Source organism: Argentina silus (genome assembly GCF_951799395.1).
Source record: "Argentina silus genome assembly, chromosome: 9".
In the NCBI taxonomy this organism is placed as follows: Eukaryota; Metazoa; Chordata; class Actinopteri; order Argentiniformes; family Argentinidae; genus Argentina; species Argentina silus.
Genome location: NC_139663.1, coordinates 17,262,151 through 17,286,036, shown reverse-complemented (window position 1 = coordinate 17,286,036; position 23,886 = coordinate 17,262,151). Strand labels below are relative to the sequence as shown.

General features: G+C 46.3%; 1 protein-coding gene across 1 annotated transcript in view; it reads left to right on the top strand.

The window, feature by feature from the left end:
• The window catches only part of mgat5b (alpha-1,6-mannosylglycoprotein 6-beta-N-acetylglucosaminyltransferase B), a gene marked incomplete at both ends in the record, with an annotated part of 52,340 nt that overhangs the window by 25,025 nt on the left and 3,429 nt on the right, over nt 1–23,886 (top strand). The window contains 7 exons of the mRNA XM_083677990.1: nt 2,023–2,192; nt 13,880–14,011; nt 17,081–17,214; nt 18,264–18,394; nt 21,587–21,742; nt 21,844–21,990; nt 22,311–22,427. Of these exons, the coding sequence (XP_083534116.1) occupies nt 2,023–2,192; nt 13,880–14,011; nt 17,081–17,214; nt 18,264–18,394; nt 21,587–21,742; nt 21,844–21,990; nt 22,311–22,427 (987 nt within the window). The remainder of the gene's footprint in view (nt 1–2,022; nt 2,193–13,879; nt 14,012–17,080; nt 17,215–18,263; nt 18,395–21,586; nt 21,743–21,843; nt 21,991–22,310; nt 22,428–23,886) is intronic.

The following is a 23,886-nucleotide window of genomic DNA, read 5'->3' as shown; positions in this document are numbered from 1 at the left end:
CAAAAACAGCATCTGGTTTCTTCAGCCAAAGAGATTTTTGTAACATTAATCAGCCTCCTTTTCATGACTGTCCCCTTCAGAGAGCTATTGGCTCCTGATAAGCCAGTGCCAGTGCTGTCAACATAGAGAACATCCCTTCTAAAGCCTTCTGCTTGTTCAGGCTCCAAACCAGAGAGAGAGAGAGCTTTGTTCTTTTTAATGGTGTGTTTGACAGTAATGGTAACTGTCCATTAACTGGACCCTCTGGGCTTTTGGCTTCAGCTGCTGGGAGAGACAGAGCGCTGTTTAGAAAACAGACGGAGAGGAACGTCTGTGGGCCGTGAAAACATCCAATGAGAGAGAGGGATAATCTGCCGACGGAAATAGACTGACTGAAGTGAGACTTCACGGAGGACTAGACAGCAGTCTATCACTCCACCTGTCTCTCTCTGTCTCTGTCTCTCTCTCTCTCTCTCTGCTCTGCTGTGCACCACTGTCTCTCTCTATCACTCCACCTGTCTGTCTCTCTATCACTCCACCTGTCTCTCTCTGTCTCTGTCTCTCTCTCTCTCTCTCTCTCTCTCTGCTCTGCTGTGCACCACTGTCTCTCTCTATCACTCCACCTGTCTGTCTCTCTATCACTCCACCTGTCTCTCTCTCTCTCTCTCTCTGCTCTGCTGTGCACCACTGTCTCTCTCTCTATCGCCTCTTTTCTCCCTCTCTCTTTCTGTTTTCTATCTCTGTACTGTATCTGCATAGGCAATCTCCGGTCTAAATGTTTTCCCTTTTTTTTTTTTCTCCACTCATTTCCCGACCTGCTCTTGCACTCTTTTTTTTTTCCCTTCCTTAAAAGGAGTTCCTGTGGTGCCCGTTATTTCCAGTCGTTGAGGTTGGTGAGGTGACAGGTGGTGTGCAGCATGCCAAGAAACCCCTTGCAGCGCAGCGGCACCCACATAATGACTCCCTGGTCGTCAGAAAATACAAGAGGCAGAAAGAGTGACAAGCTACCTCTGCTACGTCTAGCTGGGTTATGGGGCGGGGAGGTGTAATCACACTACGACGGGTCCCCTATTTTTCAAAGGCACTCAGAGTGACTGGCAGCGAGCCCGTCCCTTCACATTCTCCACAACACAACTCAAAATGGTTTCTATCGATCTCCCCCTTTGCGTCGCTGAATATTGAGTGTGAAGGTGAAGTCGTCCTGTATCGGCGTGCAGCCGTTTATGTATTTATTTTCAGACCATGCGGTGTTCAATTCAAAAGTCTTGATTTGGCTGGTTTCACTCACAGTGTCCTAGAACATTGTGTGTCAGGCATTGTTGAGAACTGAAGCACCCGTGTTTAGCAGAAACCCCCCCCCCCCCCCCCCCCCCGAGAGAGGTGACTTGGATGAGAATGCTGTAGTTTAGTCTTAAAAGTGAGATGAGAAAGTTTGGCGAGACGTAATTGCATCGAAATGAAAGCCTGCCATCTGTTGAGAAATCACACTGCCTAATTTCATTACACATTTAACAGACTGGAAATTTCATCTTTTCCCATCAGCAATTAAAACTGCCTTGTACCATTATGCATATCAATTAGGCTCACAATAGGTCAATTACTATTCTAGCTCCATACTCTCTCTGATTGTGTTTTGCTGAAAATGGCTTGAGGAGAAATGCTTCATGTTGAACATTTTTTATGTCCCTTTAGCACACTTAGGCCTACTCAGTTTATTGTAATTCATCCATATTATAAATAATTAATCCTAACAATGAATCTCTTTGCTAATTGGTTTTGTGAATCTGATATTTGATTCCTCTTTCGCAGGGTTCCTACGACACACGACCTTTATGGGTGCCCAATAAAGAAATGTTTCACAATTTTAGGATATTTAAATTCTCATGTGGGGCCCTATTTGAGCCCAGGCTCCCCCAAGCCACCCTGTGTTGATTCATTCTAATAGCTCATAATCTTGACTAATCCCTCCCCTGTGTGTTGATTCATCCTGATAACTCATAATCTTGATTAACCCCTCCCCTGTGTGTTGGCTCTCTCTGGCAGATCCTGGTCCATGTGGGCTTCCTGACGGAGGAGTCGGGGGACGTGTTCAGTCCCAAGGTGCTGAAGGGGGGTCCGCTGGGGGAGATGGTCCAGTGGGCAGACATCCTGACCGCCCTGCACGTCCTGGGACACAACCTCAAGATCTCTGTCTCTCTCAAGGAGCTTCAGGGGTGAGTCCTCCTCCTCCAGCTGCTTTCTAGATGGGATTTAGATCTAGATGGGATCTCTGATCCTGGTGGCCACCTCCATCTCTCTTTAAAAGGCAGTGAGCTACAGTAATGCTCTTTAAGCACCATGAACAGCTCATTAGACAACCGCAATGTATTCCGTGCATTTCTCTTCAATTATTGCTCCAGTACTGTGACCTTGGCACCATTGAGCTGCCTTGTGTTTGCTCTAAGCTCTCCCTGTTGTTCAATTGCAACTGAACATACAACTAAGTAAGTCAGTTGCTTCTCTTTTACCGAATTGTGACTTCCATTTATTGTTGGTTCACAAGTTGTTTTGAATGACTTTTCTTGGTCCTGGCCATGAAACCGCAAATATGACACAAGGTTTTTCCAGGACACAGACGATATCGTTAAAGAAAGTCCTTAAACCTCTCAAAACCCTGACACTGTCTAAACTCTCTCTGGATGATACCGTACAGTATGTACTGTAGCTATGTTTGAGTCAGCCCCTCTCAGGTCTCACACAGTGTGTTTGTTTGGTCACATCTGACCACACACCGATAATCCCCTCCTGTCCCTGTGGATTGATGTTTCAGCCTGGCACAGCGAAACCAAGACGTCATGTTCCTTCCCTCCGCAGCTCAGTGACCCCAGACTGATAACGAGGGTGTGTGAGGGTGTGTGTGTGCGTGCGTGCGCGTGTGCGTGTGTGCGTGTGTACGTGCGTGTGTGTGTGGCCTGTGTGTCATAATAAAAGATAACACTATTGATTCTCAAGCGGCTAGGTGCGACTGCTGGAGCTCAGAGAGCGGATCGATCAGTCTGGGAGTAAATACCCTCAACGTCTCCGGGACCCAGTCCTGCCTCTTTCATTCTCTCTACCCTCGTCTCTTTACCCTCTCCTGCTTCACACAGTCTGGTCAAAATCACAGTGTTTAAGCCCAGACCTCCAGATGTAGGATGCTGTCGGTTTTCTGCCAGTGCACACTTGAAGCTGAAAGGAATTGCACAGCCAGATGATGTGACCGTGTTATTGAAAACATCTTCCTCACTGTGGGGGAGAGGCAGAACAACTAATGAGTTAGAACTGCCCTCTGATCTCAAATCTCAGCAAGAAAAGCTTCTTTGATAAGAGTTGACTGGAGAGATCAGTAAGGTTGGAGAGATGCTCACGCTGTTACCACTACTAATTGATGCCATGGAGTATTGAATTACTGCGTTCAGTCAACACTGGGAACGCTATTACCAATGTTTATTATTGTGTGAGACGACAGCAATTCAGAACCATTTCAAAAAGATTCAAGCAAAGGCCAAAGCTGCATTTTTTTTCAGAAGGTTTCAATTATTTTAGTATTTGCTTGGGAGTGTGTGTGTGTTTGCGTGTTTGTGTGTGTCTGTGTGTGTGTGTGTGTGCGTGTGTGTGTGTGTGTGTGTGTGTGTGTCTGAGAGGGAGAGGGAGAAAGAGAGAAAGAGAGAGAGAGAGAGAGAGAGAGAGTTTATTGGTGTATTTGTATCTATATATGTGTGATGCAGAGAGAGATAGGGAGAGAGAGAGTGAGAGGCAGAGAGAGAGAGAGAGAGAGAGAGAGGGTGAGAGGCAGAGAGAGATAGGGAGAGAGAGAGTGAGAGGCAGAGAGAGAGAGAGAGAGAGAGAGAGAGAGAGAGAGAGGGTGAGAGGCAGAGAGAGAGAGAGAGAGAGAGAGGGTGAGAGGCAGAGACAGTGTGTTTATTGGTATATTTGTATCTATATAAATGCAGCATGGAATACTTTAAGGACCATGCTGCTTTCCATTCATCAAGAAATGGAATGTGCAGCCTTAGAGAAAATATAATGGAAGGTTGAAATGGGAGCCAATTGGATTTATCGGACTGAAACCATATCCCGTTTTGCTCACACAGAGAAAAAGGCACCCCCCCAGTACCCAGTACACTTTCCACTCCTTTTTATGATCCTATCTTCTCAAATTGGCTGGTAAAAGAGAGCTGCTGAATGTTCATAAATCCCCTTCCAGGACCATTAATGAATAGAAAAATAGAACATCTCTCTCTCTCCCTCTCTCAGTCTCTCTCTCTCTCTCTCTCTCTCTCTCTCTCTTTCTCTCTCTATCTCCCACTCACTATTAAGTTGACAGATCGTTATGTGGGTTGGGTTGTGCTCCCACAGATTCCCCTATAGGGTTTGTATCTATTGAGCTTTCATCCTCCCATCTTCCCCGCTCTTCACCAGCCCCTCAAACATATCATAATAATAACATCAGATGGGTTGCAGCGGCTCTAGTGTGGACAGGATGGTTGATATTGTTGTTCTGCCTCTCTTCAGATAGAGTTGTTACCCGGTGCTTACAGTAGTTTGGATGAAGCCAAGCCGTTGGCTGGGATCGTGTAATTGCTTTTAATTTGTCACAAAATGTTGTTTTAATTTCCTCTCTCTCTCTCTCTCTCTCTCTCTCTGTTGGCTCCATAGAGTAGTCAGTGCCCTGGCTCTGTCTTTCGCATACAAATCTGTACAGTAGTTTTTTTCAGATGTCTCGGTTCCAATCGCTATTTTTGCCATTTAGTCTATTTTTTTTCCCAGTAAGCTTATGGCTCACTTCCCCCTGCAGATGCCATGCCTGCTCTCTGTGTCTCTCTGTGATATTTCTGGACTGTGAGAAGCAGACAGATTCATCAAGTTCTTTGCACAGAAACCCCCCCCAGCTTTAAAAGACTGATATTCGCCCTCTGAGGGGGTGATGTCTAATCTGTAAGATAACCTTCCTTGATTTACATGACTGTACTGTTGAAGTCGCAGTGATGCTGCAATGCAGGGAAAGGTGTTGTGTTACCTTGTACACAACCTGGTTATTGGTGACCCTCTGCTGGGTTGCCTTGACAGGCAGATGAGTCACTAGGCTGAGAGTGAAGAGAGAGGAAGGAGGGAGGGAGGGAGGGAGGGAGGGAAGGAGGGAAGGAGGGGGGTCGAAAAGTAGATAGAGAGTGAGATGGCTCCACTCTGCTGCGGGGAGTGAGGTTAATTGAGACTCAGTGCGGAGACTCAGTGGCTGTGACATCATATTTGTAGGGAATAACATCTCATGTCATGTGCTAAAAGGCGCCCTGGGGCGCTTAGCCGAGCAGCGCAGGCAGCTGTCACTTCCGCTAGGGGATCTCCCCTGTCTCTTCCCAGTGCAACGTGGGTAATTAGCTAGCACTGGAGCATGGCGTATCAACACCTGAGGAGGGTAGAGAGAGTGAAGTGAGAGGGAGACAAAGAGAGAGTGAAGTGAGGGAGAGAGAGAGAGACGAGAGAGAGAGACGAGAGAGAGAGAGAGAGAGAGAGAGAGAGAGAGAGAGAGAGAGAGAGAGAGAGAGAGTGAAGTGAGGGAGAGAGAGAGAGACGAGAGAGAGAGAGAGAGAGAGACGAGAGAGAGAGTGAAGTGAGGGAGAGAGAGAGAGACGAGAGAGAAAGAGAGAGAGAGAGAGGGAAGAGAGAGAGAGAGAGAGAGAGAGAGTGGAGAGGGAGTCTGACAGAGCTGCCTGGATAAATATTGTGACCCCCCCTGTCCTCCTATTCTGCCTGCATCCACAGACTGTCCTTCACCCAACACTTGTACAAGGAAGAAAGGTATTCTGGTGAGTGTGTGTTTGTGTGTGTGTGTGTGCGTACGTGCGCGTGCGTGCGTGCGTGTGTGTGTGTGCAAGAGGGAGACTTTAGTTTAGTTTAGTCGGTTCTGATCTAGTATTCTCTCTCATACTGTTCTGAACACCACACCACTGGATACATGTGAATCTCCCTCACTTCTCTGTCCTCTACACTCCACTCCAATTTAATAGGCAGGGAATTACTCTATTTCTGGGGCTCTCCATGTATTTAGCCAGTGGCTTTTGAATGCCAATTATGTCTATTAGGCTGGATTAGTGTGGACCCGAGGCAAAGCTGGGAGCCCACATTAACACAGTAACAGAGGTGATCCACAGTAAAAGGTGCGCTTATGGTTTTAAACCCTGAGCCAGAGTCCAATTAGAGGTTCTGAATGAGCCATTCAGTGAATGGCAATTGTGTTTCAAATTGATCTGAACTGAAAATCAGCACCAGGACCACCATTTCCTCTTTTCCTGGCGTTGAAAAGAGCCACAGCCCTTTTATGTGAGGGGAAGGAGGATCGCAAAAATACCCCTCGTGTTTTACTCCAACAAATCACCCTCAGAGGCTTATTAAACTACAAGTACCACTGGGCTCCCTCCCTCCCTCCAGCGCTTCCATTGATGTGCTTTTGTTTCTCGTCTTTTCCAAACTAAAAAAACACTGTTAACAAAATAGCCGCCTTGTGTGTGTGTGTGTGTGTGTGTGTGTGTGTGTGTGTGTGTGTGTGTGTGTGTGTCTGTGTGTGTGTATAGTATACTGTGTTGCAGTGCACAGCACTTTTTTAGAATATTGGAATTGAGAGCAGATTTACAGTGATCAAAGCATTTGGGCGTAGAATGATACAATCAGGATACATGATAATTGTCCACCACGATGAAACTAGGGAGGGGACTGTGGATCGCTCACTGTTCGTTCATATGTTTGCATGCTCGCATGTTGATGTCACACACGATATCTCAGACAACACTGGGACAATTTTGACGATCGTGAAATGATGCGTCTTGCCATAGAGGGGGGGGTGTTATAGTGAACAACTGAAATTCTGAAATAACACTGATTGGCCATGGGGGACAACATGTTTCTGTAGACTTGTTTCAGATGTGGAGTCATCTTTTTTTCAAAGAGGCATTCTGTAATGTGTTGGCTAAATGAAATTGAGAGCCCAGTTTGATGCCTTTTCCTGTGTTGGGTTGTCAGTTTCTGCTCTCTGATTTGGAAGACTGTACCGTGCAGCATATGGCCGCAGGAAACCGCATCGTCTGCCAGTTTCCACTACCATATGGAATGGTGTATGTTGCAACACTGCTGTCTAACCACATTTTTAAAATGTAAATTGTAACCACTGTGTGTCTATGTGTGTGTGTGTGTGTGTGTGTGTGTGTGTGTGTCTGTCTGTGTCAGATTTTTTCATATCGTTCATACAGTATTTTTATTTTTTTATTTTTTTAATGAAAAATATACCAAGAAGCCTTGGAATAAAAGAAATGGGCACAACAGGTTCTAACACTAGCACCACATTGATATGCTGTAGCAACCAGAGCTGAGGGACTCCAGAGGGACTCCAGAACCACCTTTCAGATCCTTCCCCAGCTTGTGGGGTTCCTCAAGGCTCCATTCTGGGACCTGTGCTGTTCAGTCTCTATATGCTGCCTCTGGGAAATATCACAGGATTAATTTTCACAGCTATGCCGATGATACACAACTGTACATCTCTTTATCACCCAATGACATCAGCCCTTTTGATAAACTGGTTCAATGCATTGATCATATCAACTTGTGGATGTCACATAATTTCTTGCAACTGAACAAACATAAGACAGAGGTTTTAATTATCGGAGCAAAGGTCCAGAGAGAGATACTGTGCACCAACTTAAAATCCCTGGCACAAAATGCCAAACTCCTAGCAAAAAATCTTGCCGTGCTTCTAGACCCTGATTTGAATTTTGAATCTCACGTCAGTAATCCCACTAAAACCGCATTTTATGACCTTAGAAATATTGCTAAAATGCAACCGTTTCTCTCCCAGGTGGATACTGAGAGACTTATGCATGCTTTTATCACTAGCAGGCTTGATTACTGCAAAGCTCTCCTTTATGGTCTACCTAAGAAAGCTATATATAAGCTACAGAGAGCACACATCTCACCTGTCCTGAAGTCCCTTTATTGGTTGCCTGTCAGTTTTAGAATAGATTTTAAGATAATTTTATTGGTGTACTCAATGGAGTAGCGCCTGAATACTATACAGACATGCTTTTAATATATGCTCCCTCTAGATCACTCACGTCCTCTGGCACTGGCCTTTATTTGTTCCCTGGGTGACGACAAACAACTACGGGGAAGTGGCATTTAGTGTCTATAGTCCTCGCCTCTGGAATAGCCTACCAGAGGAGCTGAGGGCGTCACAATCTGTAAACACCTTTAAAAGAATCTTAAGACATACCCTTTTATCTTAGCATTCTCTTAATCCATCTTATTTTAATCTACCCTCTTCTACTGTGCTGCACTGGTCTCTATGTTCTATCATGTCTCGTATTTCCTATGCTATCATTTCCTTATATTACCGTTTATTTTCACTGTATTGTTGTATTTTCATTGAATTGTTGTATTGCACCTTGTACTGCAATTTGGCACGAAAGGCGCTATATAAATAAAGTCTGAATTTAATTTGATTGGATTCAGAGCATTTTCATGAAATGCTAATTGGGCGGCTGATACTCAGCACCAAAACAATAAGCACTCCAGGATACAGCCCCGGACGAGAGGGTGCATGGATGGCTGACATTAAGAGGAAGCTGTTGTTTTTGTTCTTGTACAGAGGCAACGTCTGAGTCTGCCTCTCATGGCCCGCTCCCTGTGGTGGATCATCATTAGCATGCCAGATGCCACTCTGCCAGGCAGGTCTCCTCACCACTCCTGACACTCCTCTCTGCCCATGTCCCACTGCCCGCCCCCCCCCAGCCCTGACTGAACCCTGTGGCCTTGGCCTCCTCCCTCCTCCCCCCTTCATCATCCATCCTCCCTCCTCCATTCAAACGTGCTACAGCTTCTGCCACAGCCAATTCTCCTCACTGTCGGACAGACGCTCCAAGTGCCACTTTTTCAGAGATATTGCATCTCTGGGCTGAGTAGTCTCAGGTCTCCCTTTCACTCTCTCTCTCTCTCTCTCTCTCTCTCTCTCCCCCCCCCCCTCTCTCTCTCTGTCTCTCTGTCTCTCTGTGTCTCTCTCCCCCTCTCGTAGTTTCCATGGTGCAAGTGGCCAGTCTCCTTAATGGGGTACAGCAAAAGTACCTGGTGCTTATCTCATGGGGTGACAGTTTATTACCCCTTCCCTCCTCCCTTCTTCCACCCCTCCTTCACCTCCTCCCTTCCTCTCCCTTCAAACTCCCAGCAGGACTGTCAGCCCCAGATGTCTCTCCTCTGGTGTTCTGTGTGTGTGTGTGTGTGTGTATGTGTATGTGTGTGTGTGTGTGTGTGCGTGTGCGTGGGTGTGTGTGTGTGTGTGTGTGTTGCCTTTCATTCAAACTGCTGCTCGTTTTCAGCTCCATAACTGCAAATTTAATCCCCCTGTTCTCCTCTCCAAGTTTGCAGGGATTTGCATATATCCAATTAAAGCCCTGAACACAGCAGATTTAGTGAATCGGCAAGCAGTACCTCATGTAGTCACGTACTGCACTGCACTCTGTCATTATTAGACATTTGTTCTCACGTTATTGCACCACACATATTTTTATCTAGACTTGGAATCATTCTCACAGTACTGTACATGTTTTTCAAATGCATGCAGGACCAAGGCAGGTTATTAAAATCAGGGCTTCCGAGATTTAGACTCTGATCTGAACTGCTACCAAGCAATGTGAGCAGTGAAAGCCACAGCAACTGTATGCTGTCAATAATATTAAAGCTTTATCATTCAATCTACTGTTGCCCCCCAGGAAGCCTTAGCTAAGGTAAGGTTGAAGGTTACTTGTTACTTGCTTCTCAAGGTGAAAGAATGGCTCGTAGATCCTCTTTGGAGGAAGTGTGTATTAGATTGACCACGCTGATTTGACTATGCTAATTCCACCCTTCACAAAATAGATTCCAAGTCACCAGTGTGACACGTACACACACACACACACACACACACACACACACACACACACACATACACGCACACGCACACGCACACGCACACGCACACGCACACCACACGCACGCACACGCACACACAGGGGTGAGAGGTTTGCCACACAGTAGTCCAAAGTCGGGTACAAATAAGCCGATTCTGGATCAGTCAGGCTTGAAATTAAGTCTGACATATGAATTTCTGTGGGTAAAACATGACACTACCTCACAGAAATGCAAACCCGTAGACACAGGGCATGATGACAGGTCTGTGGATGTCTGCAGCAGGGCTCCGTTTGCAATCAGATTAAGTTCAGTCAGGTAGAGTGAAGAGTGTTTATGTTTGGATGCTGTTTGGTTGAACACAGGAAGCGTACATTCATACAAGTGGTTTGACAAGTGCTATCTGTTTATGAGAGTGGGGTTGTGGAGGCGAGGAGAATTGAAACACTCTATAAGTGAAGAGCTGTGTTGTTTGTGTAAGCACTGAAGGGCCTGCCTTCATACCTTTGACGGATGAAGCTGCGGCCTACAGCACTGATGTATGACACACAATCTCTACTCATTATCCCCAACTCTACTATAGGGGAACACTCTGCCCCGCCTGTTTCCACAAGTTTGCAATTCTGACTTAATCAGTTCAGGGCACAACACACAAGATCAATAGCTTTTATTTGCAGGTGTGTGTGTGTGTGTGTGTGCGTGTGTGCGTGTGTGTGCGTGTGTGCGTGTGAGTGTGTGTGTGTGTGTGTGTGTGTGTGAGTGTGTGCGTGTGTGCGTGTGTGTGTGCGTGTGTGTGTGTGCGTGTGTGTGTGCGTGTGCGTGTGTGTGTGCGTGTGTGTGTGTGTGTGTGTGTGTGCGTGTGTGTGTGTGTGTGTTTAGGAAGCTGTTTTGAGCGTTGTCTGGGGATCCATGAAGCTATGTATAACACCACAAACGATCAAGCATCTTTTAGATCTTTGTCAGCATTATTTTTGTGACTCCAACTCTTACTGTATTTCTTGGTTTAACCCCTTTACTCATATCATATAATTTACAGAATAGCGTAACAACTTTTTTTTTTACAAGGCAATCTTCCCTTTTGCTGTGCAATTGCAAAAATCCTATAATTCAGAAGAAGAGCATAATTCAGTTGAAAAGCATTTGATTGCTGGGACTGTTTTTGCAGCCCTGACAGGCTCCGGAATCTAAACTCCAGCAAAGGGAAGCAATTAGACCTACTGCAGATGAGTGCAGTCTCCTTTCTGAAGAACACTTCAACAATTAGAAAGAAGCCACTTTTGTAAATTCCTCAATCCGGATGAATGAACCAAGAGTCTCACTTAACATGTTTAACTTATGCATCAAATGTCAGCCAGTGTGTGCTGTGCTTGATTTGGCTACGTGCAGAAGGGCTGTTCCAGAGTCAGTTAGAAACAGAAGGGCTGTTCCAGAGTCCGTTAGAAACAGAAGGGCTGTTCCAGAGTCAGTTAGAAACAGAAGGGCTGTTCCAGAGTCAGTTAGAAACAGAAGGGCTGTTCCAGAGTCAGTGATAAACAGAAGGGCTGTTCCAGAGTCAGTTAGAAACAGAAGGGCTGTTCCAGAGTCCGTTAGAAACAGAAGGGCTGTTCCAGAGTCAGTTAGAAACAGAAGGGCTGTTCCAGAGTCAGTTAGAAACAGAAGGGCTGTTCCAGAGTCAGTGATAAACAGAAGGGCTGTTCCAGAGTCAGTTAGAAACAGAAGGGCTGTTCCAGAGTCAGTGATAAACAGAAGGGCTGTTCCAGAGTCAGTGATAAACAGAAGGGCTGTTCCAGAGTCAGTTAGAAACAGAAGGGCTGTTCCAGAGTCAGTGATAAACAGAAGGGCTGTTCCAGAGTCAGTTAGAAACAGAAGGGCTGTTCCAGAGTCAGTGATAAACAGAACGGCTGTTCCAGAGTCAGTGATAAACAGAACGGCTGTTCCAGAGTCAATTAGAAACCGTGGCACTCCTTCATTGTTATTTCCACCCCCGCCAGCCGACTATTTTCTAGAAATGGTTATAACGAGTGGGCAATTTCGCCAGACCCGCTGTCTTGTTGTTACCATCATTAGCATAAGTGGTAGCCGCAGGGGTGCGTCTCTGACAGCCAGGGAGATAAAAGCATGGCTAGGAGGCAGATATCTGTCATTTCCATACAAACGCCCCACCAACGCTCTCACAGGGTATCATTTGGCAACCTTTCCCAACTCAGCCATGCATTAGGCATAGTTATGATATGGTAAATCAAGTGTGCAGTTATCCACCATACATCAATTCTCCGTATCTGTTGTCTCTCGGGGTCCATAGGTGGTCATGTGGTCACGATGTGGGCTTTTGAGGGACAGGTGAGCAGCTTAAATAGGGTTTCTAACCTGCTGTAGCTACTGTAGGCTAGTAGAAGCTCAGAGAAGCACTCTGGGAGAACCAGGTAATAACGGGGTGAGAGACCTTAAAGGCAATGCGTGTGTGTGTGTGTGTGTGTGTGTGTGTGTGTGTGTGTGTGTGTGTGTGTGTGTGTGTGTGTGAGTGTGTGCGCACGTGCAAATAACAGGCATGGTCTGTCTGTTAACAGGCAGGGCCTGTTTTCAACCAGCATTATTCTTACCGTCCCTTTGGCAATTTTCAAAGAGCAAGGTGTTTTTACACTGCAGTAAAGTGCTGAGGAAGTGCTGAAGTTTTACAAAGTGAAATATTCCACTCTAATGCAGTCCAATGTGTTTATCTTTGTGTTTTTTTTCATAAAGGAGTGCCTCTCTGTTATCCGGATGTTATATTTTAGAGGGGGAACTTTAAGATGATGTTTTAGGGTTCACCACACCCTCTCTTTCATTCCCCAGCTAATGGGCCATTAGGCTGATGGCACAGCATGACAGAGTCAGACATTTAGCTTGACCCATTTCCGTGCCTCTACCTATTATTTCTGTAAATTTAGCAAATGATTTCTGGTGCCATTCCCCTCACATCAGACAGACTTATTTGTCTATGAAAAGATTGCTGTCAACTGTCCTCTTTTTACTTCCCGACTGTCCATGAGTGTGTGTGTGTGTGTGTGTGTGTGTGTGTGTGTGTGTGTGTGTGTGTATGTGTGTGTGTGTTTTCTATTTCAAACCCAAGATACCCAACAAAATATACCGTATCTCCTGAGGCTTGCAATAATAAGCATTTCCAAATCAGCAGGACTGCCACAGAACCCATGCTCACAGAATTAATTGGAAGAGCACACACACAGCTGAAGTTTCCTCTCCCTCCACTGATCCCTGCTGGATATCTGGTGTGTGTGTGTGTGTGTGTGTGTGTGTGTGTGTGTGTGTGTGTGTGTGTGCATGCGTGCGTGCATGCATGTGCTTGTCTATGTCAGTGCGTGCATGTGTGTGTGTGACAGCAATGGCCAGGCGGTGAGAGAGAGAGAAACGCTGGCAGGCTGAGTTGATCACAGGGAGCCAGTACTGTATGCCTGACTGCCTCTGCTGTCTCCCTGTTGAGAAACTCTGACGGGCTCCTGAACTCCTCATCTCCCACACACACACACACACACACACACACACACACACACACACACACACACACACACACACACACACACACACACACACACACAAACACACAAACACCTCTTGAGAGACAGCACAGAACATTCATGGAAAGCTTTCAAACAATTTTTGAGTGTTAGAATTAGCTCTCTTAAGAGGCTGCGGTAACACTATAGGCGTGACAGATCCACTTCAAGAGCATCCTGTCGTCTTTTATATAGCAGAACAATTCCCTTTGTTATTTATTGAATGCTGTCTAGTTCCCCGTCGTAGTGTGAGTACACACTAGGAGTCTCACTGTGACACCATAGAGAACTTGATAGTGGAGTATTTTGTCTCTAAATCTATTCTAAGGCTCTGGCCACTGTCACAGTTCTTGGTGGTGTGTTTTCTGTGGTGTCTTAGCCCTGTTCATATGTGTTGTGTGCAGGTTTCTGGGAGTCCCTCCAGGAAGAGGAAGCTGCCCCCTGACGGGACCTCTGCCCTTTGATCTCATCTACACCGACTATCACGGCCTGCAGCAGATGAAGCAGTACATGGGCCTCTCCCTGAGGAGGCACAAGTCAGTCTCTTTCTTTGTGTGTGTGTGTGTGTGTGTGTGTGTGTGTGTGTGTGTGCATGCGTGTATGCGTGCGTGCGTGTGTGTGTGTGTGTGTGTGTGTGTGTGTGTGTGTGTGTGTGTGTGTGTGTGTGTGTGTGTGTGTGTGCGCGTGTGCGTGTGCTGGGTGCGTACGTGCATGTCTGTGGGCATGCAGGGTGTTATGTGTGAGCATTATGAGCTTACGTGCAAAATCTCTACACCGTCATTTACTGTTGTAAACCTGTTTCCGTACACGGTTGCTGCCTGTCTGAGGTGACATTGTTTGTGGTGTTTGTTTGTGACATTTGTTTTTCTACTAGCAGTTGTATTTCAGTGTGATGATTGATTATTGGTTTATTGGCTGGCTGCCCTTATTGGCTGGTCTGCAGTCACCTGTTGTCCCCCACCCCCCACCCCCCCCGTGCCTCAGCAAAGTGTTCCCAGAGGAATTCTGCAGAGACGGCCCACACACCAATCAATAAAGTAAATAATGACCAGCAGATTAAGACTGAGAGAAATGCTAAGCAGCACATTGGAGAAAAGGAACAGTTTATCACTCCTGAGTCCTCTGTATAGATCCTGAACTTTAGAGTGTACTACAGTAAAGTAATCTGCCTGAAGTTATGCAAAGTGTTGACTCGGCAAATGTCGAACCATTACGAGGCCATTTTCAGGTGATTGAGAATTGTAGAGATGGTCATGTTTCTATTTCTCGGTTGCAAAGATGATTTGTCTTGGGTTTGATAGAGCTTTTGTGCTGCGTGACAATGCAGAGCTGTGTCCTATTCTATTTTGTCTGTTCGTCTCTCCAGCTGCATGTTAAATTTCCCCATGAATACTCTGGAGGATGGGGCCATGTTCTCTGCCACAACCTCCATTTAACACACATGCACACACTGACTCACCCACCCACTCACTCACTCACTCACTTACGCACACACTGACACGCACGCACGCACGCACGCACGCACGCACGCACACATGCATCGTCGCATATTACGAAAATTAGAACACAAATAAAGACGGCTTTCGATGCAGATTGCTTTGAATTCAAGCAATCTCTTATGAGACTCTATGCCCTAGCCCGGCCCAGACAGTACGTGCTGCTGAAAGAAACTAACGATTCTCATCAGTGTCAATCCAAGGTCGCTTGATTAACCTATACCTATCAACTGTCCCAGTCTGCCAGGCCAACACTTTAATTTCCTCTGCAGGCCCCCAGACTGTTTAGAGATGCAGCACTCCGATAAATCAACGCTGATCTGATAGCAGCCATTGATTCCTCCAGACTGGATATGCAGAGCTGATGGAGTTTGGTGATAAAAACAATGTGTCTCCAGTCCACTCACTGTCTCAGGACTCTGGAAGAGCTTCGTGCTCCTGTCCTTCTTCTCTGTATAGTTTGACTCTGAAGGACTCTAAAAGGATTCTATAAAAGGCATCCGGTGGCTAGGTGCTGTTGTCAAAATGACATGAACCTACAGCGTTCAGTCCTGTCAGGTGGGCAGTCTCCAAAGGCAGGAGAAAAGGAAAATGAATCCTTCTAAAACTATGAGACTTGCCCTTCTCATTCTTTTCACAGTGGGGCTTATGCCGTGCATGTCAGTGCGTGCCAAGGTCAACTGCTTTTCCACAGTCGCTCCCGGACCATGTGCTGCTTCATCTGCTACAGGCCGTGGTAGCCTGTGTAGATGAGATGAAAGGGCAGAGGTCCCGTCAGGGGGCAGCTTCCTCTTCCTGGAGGGACTCCCAGAAACCTGCACACAACACATATGAACAGGGCTAAGACACCACAGAAAACACACCACCAAGAACTGTGACAGTGGCCAGAGCCTTAGAAGTGGAAATACTCCACTGTCAAGTTCTCTATGGTGTCACAGTGAGATCGAGTGCTCACACTACGAAGGGGAACTAGACAGCATTCCGGGCTTTAACAGGGCTTACTCCAGGCCTATTATCCTACCCTATATAACCCTAACCCTAACCCTTAAAACTCAGGCTTTTAGTTTCCTCTATCCCTCTGGTCCTGATGAGGCCAAACAGGGCGCGGTTAATAGCGAGTCCAAGATAGTCTTATCATCCTAGTGTTTTAGTTGGCTGGCCAAATTGGTGGGCAGCCAGCCTAATTCAAGTTAGCTCACTGTAACCACACAATCGAATGGATTTGAATAGCCTTGTCTTAGTGTCTAGTGTCTCCATAATTCACTACTTTACAAACTGCAGAATGTAAACAAACTGGAGATCACACGGGCCGGGACTGGAAAGCCCAACTATGGAAATTCAAACAGGCTTGTTCACTAGGCTTGAAGCACCGAAAAGCGGCTATTGTTCTCTCGGCCATACGGAAGAGACTCTGAGATGGACAGGCTCATAGTGGAGCCCCTGGACAGGTCTCAGGCCAGTCCGGCTCTTTTCCCGTGATCTCTCCCTGTGGAGACTCGCCAGGCAGGTCGAGGGTCCTGCAGTGGCCTAAATCAGTGTGTGATCGAAAGCCCATTCCCTCTCACCTGGAGGGCAGGCTTAGCTCTCCACCATGAGGGAGAGAGGAGGCGCGGTGGCATCCATCACCACTGACTACTCTAAGACCCAAGCCTGAGAACAAGATTGTTCTGGGCTCCCATAGCATCGTACTTGTTAGACAGGGGCTTTCGTTGTTGTAGAATTATCACAGACATGTTCTGTCTGCATAGCGACATAATAGTATCACTATTGTGGCTGAGGAGGTACCTTACCGCTTTCAGATGTGTGTTCTAGTTTGGTGGTAATGGTATTCTTTGAGCATTTGTCGTCTAATCGTATTGTCATGCTGTCCAGTCCAATACTGTCCATAGATTAAGGCATCACAGTCCCACGGCCGTTTACAGGTTACACGGCATCTGAATGTGAATGCAGGAGCGATTACCAGCATTCACTCCGTCTGAGGATTACGGAGGAGCTCGTGTGCAGACAGTCTGTAAGCCCTCGGGGGAAGAGACAGGAGGATATAGCTGGTGTCTTTGTTCCCACTTATTCCATCACCTCCCCCTCCCCCTCCCCTGCTGTGTCTGTCAGGTGCCATATCCGTGTGATCGACACCTTTGGCACGGAGCCAGCGTACAACCACGAGGACTATGCCACCCTGCACGGCTACAGGACCAACTGGGGCTACTGGAACCTCAACTCCAGGCAGTACATGACCATGTTCCGTAAGTCAAGTGCACTTTGGCCCTAAGCTCTTGACTCTGGATCTAAAGGGTTGTGGTTATATATCTGTTCTACATGGATTATTTTTTTTAGAACTTCAGTGAGAGGGAAAGCGTTGAGTGTTTTTCATTTTTTGCATTTTGAGTGTGTGTGTGTCTGTGTGTGTGTGTGTGTGTGTGTGTGTGTGTCTGTGTGTGTGTGTCTGTGTGTGTGTGTGTGTGTGTGTGTGTGTGTGTGTCTGTGTGTGTGTGTGTGTGTGTGTGTGTGTGTGTGTGTGTGCATGTGTGTGCGGCCACAGATGGTGTGGAGCGCTGTTGTAGGCCTCAGGCCCCTCACAGTGGAGGCTCAGGGGCAGAGAGACGAGAGGAAACCAGAGAGAGCAGGAACAGCTGCGGCTGCACAGATGCCTAGAGCTGGAACTGAGTACCACAGGCCACACACACACACACACACACACACACACACACACACACACACACACACACACACACACACACACACACACACATATCCAGCAGGGATCAGTGGAGGGAGAGGAAACTTCAGCTGTGTGTGTGCTCTTCCAATTAACTGTGTGATGAGCCTGGGTTCTGTGGCGTTCCTGCTGTTTTGGAAATGCTCATTATTGCAAGCCTCACTCAGCAGGTATATATACATATTTTTATCTTGGGTTTGAAATACCAAACATTTTGAAAAAGAAATTGAAAAGCTGTTTGTTATTTCTGCTCACCACTTGACATTCTATAACAACTAGAGGCATTTTTTATTTTTTTTATTTTTTATTGTTCAAGGCCTTGTTTTGTGTCATGGTTTAAAAGGGTTCCCTTTCCATGACATCAGTGGTCATTCAACTATTTGTATTATTTGTATTATTTGTATTTTGTATGCTGCATTGTCAAGGAACCAAGCCCAAGAATTTTACTAACCCTAACCCTAACCCTAACCCTGCACTCCTGTATGAGACGTAATAAATAAACTTGAAACTGAATGTGAAACACTTCGTTTTATGTCTGACTCATCCGTGGACTTCTGCCCTGTTTGTCTCAAACAGCACACACTCCAGACAACTCCTTCATGGGTTTTGTGGCGGAGGAGCTGAACGAGACGGAGAAGCTGAGCATCCAGAGGAACAAGGTGGACAACATGGCCGTGGTCTACGGCAAAGAGGCCAGCATGTGGAAGGTGACCACTGCACACACAGTGACACAAACCACAAACTACTCAACAATGTATTTTCTGTACAGTATGTATTTATATATATGCCATTTAGCTGACACTTTTATCCAAAGCAACTTACATTGCAGTGAGTGCATACATTTCAGTATATATGGTCCCAGTGGGAATCAAACCCACAACCTAAGCATTGTTAGCGCCATGCTCTACCAACTGAGCCACAGAGAACCACCATGGCATATATGTATTTATGTCTGCTGTGAAAGCTTCCCCACAGAGTGATTGGGATGCCTATCTCTGTATATCTGCCACATTTGCATGAGGTTTGGACAGAAGTAACACATTAATTTACTCTGTCTTATAAACATCAGGGTTTTGTGTTCGTAAATGCAGCATAAAGTACAACAGTCCTTGAATCGTACAAGATAATATAATATCGTATGCTCTCACAAGACCAATAGACACATCCCCCCCCCCTGTCTGTGTAAACACATTACAATAACAAAACAAACCTGCACGGCGTTTCGGGCCAACCGCCATCTCCACACATTTAGACAAGCGGAGTGTGTTACACTGCAGAGTATTCTGACATGGATATGATAAATGCGCCTCTCTGCTGAAACATGGCACTAGTTATTCTCTTCTATCTGCCAAGCATGACACCTCAATCCGCCAGGAGAACGCCCAGAAGTGTGAGATGGGGGGGGGGGGGGGGTAGGGGGGCGGGGGGGGGGGGGGGGGGTAGGGGGGCGGGGGGGGGGGGGGGGGACTGGCAAGCGTTGTTATTGAGAGTGATCCTCCAAGCTACATCCTATCTTTGATGGTGTCTGACTGGCGGCCTCTCCCATGGTTAGGCGCACTGGAATCTTCTGCATTTGTTCTGTCGCCGTGCGCGCTTATTGAATTCCCCCTCTCTCTGAACGGGTTGAGGCAGGATGGAATTGTTGTGGCGGCGAGAGATTACAACGTAAATGCCAGCTGTGTTTGGGCCTCCCCTGACACTGTGAATACCCCCTTTTTGCTGTCGTCTTGCTTAGTTCTGAGGTTCATGTGCCTGTCAGCACTGAATACAACACCTGTAAGTGAACAAAGAGACTAGCTACATGACTTTTATTTTCTCTCCCACTCCCCCTCCCCCTCTCCCTTGCCTGTTCTCCCTCCTACATGTGTTAATGTCCTGCTGTATTCCCGCGGTGCAATCTGGATGGATCTCCCCCATGCAGCTCCAAGTAAGTACCGTACACCTGTGCTTCTCATCAATAACTGACACTTTAAACTTTCCCTTATACGGTCTGTTTCAGCTGAGCTAAATGAATTGAATTCCATTGAATTCAGTATGAACTGTCCCAGAGGTTTGGTTTCTCTACATGCCAGGATTAAAGAGGGACTAATACTATTCACACACAGTTGAATTTAAGGCATAATTGTGCCAGTTGAAATGTACCAGTTTAACTGAAACTGACATTTTCATAAATGTCAAGTGTAATCACTAGAGTACTCAGGCAGGGGACTCAAACGCACAACTCGGATTCAAAAACTTAAATCCAATAGAATAGTCTTTACTATTCTAAAAGGTTCGGACGATGAGGAACAGGTGAAGCCAATCAGGGCGGGGTAGACAATCACACAGCGGGGAAACACACAAGGGCAGGTGGTGAAGTGTCTGAAACGAGAGACAAGGTGAGGAACGCAAAAATAAACAGGAAACAAAAAATGAAATAACATGAAACAAAGACAAAAATAAACTCAGGAACAGGTGAACATCAGGTGAACAACGTACCGTACAGCTGCAGTGAGCCTCAGTGTAGTCATGGTTTCAGCCTCAGCTCGTCTCTCAGTACAATTCTGCCATTTCCATTTTCAGATCAATAAACGTCTCCCCTATGTGGATTGTCAGTTTATGGAACAAAGAAAAGGTGGAGAGTTTAACCTCCTCATGACACTTGAATCAATGCTCTGAAAGTACTGCATGTAATGAGAATAGTTTTACTTTCTTTGCTAAAACATTGACTATGATGAGTATCTCCAGTGACATCAAGGTGGAGGGTTAGCAAGGCTGCAGAAGGAAATCTTGCAGTGCATTACAGTTCAGTACAGAAGGCCTTGTTATGAGACCTAACAAGGCAGCACGTGTGTTTTCAACTCATTACACGTTAAGTGTCATGTTCGCTGGAATATACACAGTTTCGATGAACAGCTTTTCAAACAAGCACCTCTGTTACTGCACAGTATGTTCAACTGACCAAGGAAAGTGCTCCTAATTTCATCTTGATGTTCCACCAAAATACTGCAAGGCTGCCCAACTTGAAAAATGAGCGGCAACATTTGGAGAATATAAATGATGTATGCGTGAAAGACTTTTAACTCGTAAATAATTAATGGTATTCCCCAAGTAAGTGGTTTTCACATGAATTAATACAGTTTTTTACCTTGGGCAAAAGACTGAAGTTGACTAATCATTTCATATAGGGCAAAAGAAAATGTGAATATGAAAAGCACATTCTCAAAGTGGTGTTTTATTTAACCTTGTGTGTCTAGGATTTGCACACAGTTCGGCTGGGTGGGTTGTTTGCTTGCATTGATACTATGGTGTGGTTGCATTAGTTAGTCTAATAGGAGAGGAGGTCTACTAGCAGGTCAGCCTGTTAGCTTGTCCATTATCCCCATGAGCAGTGACCAGGGTGCTGTTGAGTCCCAGATGAAACCCTTGCTGACCTCCACACTCTCTGGCCATGTTCCATTTGCTCCTGATGCTGCTGCTACTGCCCACATTGTCCTCTAATTGTCTATATAACAGTCCCCATGCAGCAGAGGCTAGCCACCCCACTGCACTTGGTGACAGCCACAGACTACTCTCTACTCTACTCTGCAGCTCGTGGGTGAGAGAGGCTTGTCTATAGAGGGGGTCTGACTGCTCTGAGAGTTGCCCCCCCCCCCTTGCTAGCCTTTAGAAGATGAGCAGCCTCTTGAATCCCAGAGGATGACTGACAAGGATCATATGGAGTCAGGGATAACATGCCTGCTTCTGCCTTGGATAAGCCTGCAACCTGCAGCACAGTATACAGTTATTCAGCCTTTCCCTAGAGAATGACCCTTCATGTACATGTACATAGAATGAGCTAAGATCACAATGTTTTCCTTTTTATAGGTGGTCAATTGATTATACAATATGTCTTAACCATCTGTTCCATTGACCCCTAGGGTAAGGAGAAGTTCCTGGCTATTCTTCACCGCTACATGGAGATCCATGGAACAGTCTATTACGAGACACAGCGCCCTCCAGAGGTGCCTGCATTTGTCAAGAACCACGGCCTGCTACCCCAGCAGGAGCTGCAGCAGCTCCTCAGGAAGGCCAAGGTAAGGAGAGGCACCTCATCTGTTATGACTTATGATTTATTTACAGTGGCTGGGATGTAATTCTTATATTTTGTCTTCCTTCCCCCACACTCTGACATAAGCTCTTCATAGGGTTCGGCTTCCCTTATGAAGGCCCCGCCCCTCTAGAGGCCATAGCCAATGGCTGCATCTTCCTGCAGCCCAAGTTCAAACCCTCCCACAGTTCCCTCAACCATGAGTTCTTCCGAGGGAAACCCACCTCCAGACAGGTGAGTGTATTTCTCTCTCTATGCCACAGAGTACCTTTACTTGTCCCCATAAAGTAAGGTAAATTAAGTGAGTTAATGCGGGACCGCCCTCAGCCTGACCTCTGTCCCTCTCTATGTGGCTGTGGCTAAATCCATGTGTTGGCTGGACTGTGACTGTATTGGCCCGTAAAGTAAGGTAAATAAATGTGAGGCAGTGAGTTAATGCTGGACCGCCCTCAACCTGACCTCTGTGCCTCTGTATGTGACTGTGGCTAAATCCATGTGTTGGCTGGACTGTGAGCATACTGGCTCATACAGGATTCTGTTCATTCCCCCACCAGGTGTCCTCACAGCATCCATATGCTGAGCAGTACATCGGCAGGCCACATGTCATCACTGTGGATTTCAACAACTCCCACGAGTTTGACGCTGCCATCCGTGAGATTATGAGGACCAAGGTAACGTTCCTTTCCCGTGTTACCGATGTTCACATAAGGGTTGTTCACAACGACTAAGGCCCCCTTCAGATACGGAAAAGTCTGCATTGTACCTCAAGATGTTAATGAAGAAAATTAGCTACTCACAACAATGGCACAATGGTGTACCGGAGGTGTATAATGTAGTCTTTTCTCAGACTGCGTTCTCCACTTCTGACCCACTTTGCTAATTGAGATCTTAATCAAAGGATCCTCTGTAAGAGCAAACTGCTTAGCTGGCTCCTTCCGCAGCCGTTAGTCCTAATTGCTTCTGAGATGGAGTGTCTCAGCCGGTAAACTGTGCACACACCTGGAATGTGTTCCAGAGGGCTCCTGCCTTCCACAGGCAACACTCCTGCATTGTCTACCAGACTTTCTATTAATCAATCACGCTGTGCTCAATATGTCACTAGCCCAACATGGAGGCCAGTGCCAATCAGTCCCACCCGCTGTGCATTGGAGAATGTGCGACTGTACCTGCCAGGTATGCTAAATAGACTCGGTGCTGACTGCTGAGAGAGCCAGAATAGAGTATTGTCTACCCGCTGGCTCTGATGGTGCAGGAGAATACGAGCACATAGTGGATCAGGTGGAGGTGGGGTCAGCGGTCAGGCTGAAGGACTGGCTAATAGTGCCTCAGTCTCAAACAGAAACAGAGGAAAAAAAGTGTGGATGTCTAGTTGCTGTGATGTTGTCATCAGGTGTGTGTCAGTTTGTGGATTTCTATGCAGGAGATGGTTTTTAGAGTCCGTTTAAAAATGGAAATGTATTCCTCAGCCCAATTCAAATCAGCCTCTATGGATAGAGTCCCCCGTCCCCCTCTCATTCTATTATATATGGATGCCCAAAAGGCAAATTGCATTCTGGAATAGCTGATGAGGTGCCAGATACATTTCATTAAACTCAGATGAAATAAACTAATAAGTTGAGCGCTAAAAGGAAGTGAGCACTAAAAGGAACCATTTATCAATTTAAAAGCCCTGGTGCCTCAGAGTGCCCTGATGGTAAACAATGAGATCTCCATCTCTCTCTCTCTCTCTCTCTCTCTCTCTCTCTATCCTCTCTCTCTACTCTCTCTCTCTCTATCCTCTCTCTCTACTCTCTCTCTCTCTCTCTCTCTCTCTATCCTCTCTCTCTCTCTCTCTCTCTCTCTCTCTCTCTCTCTCTCTATCCTCTCTCTCTACTCTCTCTCTCTCTATCCTCTCTCTCTACTCTCTCCTCTCTCTCTCTCTCTATCCTCTCTCTCTACTCTCTCTCTCTCTATCCTCTCTCTCTATCCTCTCTCTCTCTCTCTCTCTCTCTATCCTCTCTCTCTACTCTCTCTCTCTCTATCCTCTCTCTCTACTCTCTCTCTCTCTCTCTCTCTCTCTCTATCCTCTCTCTCTCTCTCTCTCTCTCTCTCTCTCTCTCTATCCTCTCTCTCTACTCTATCTATCCTCTT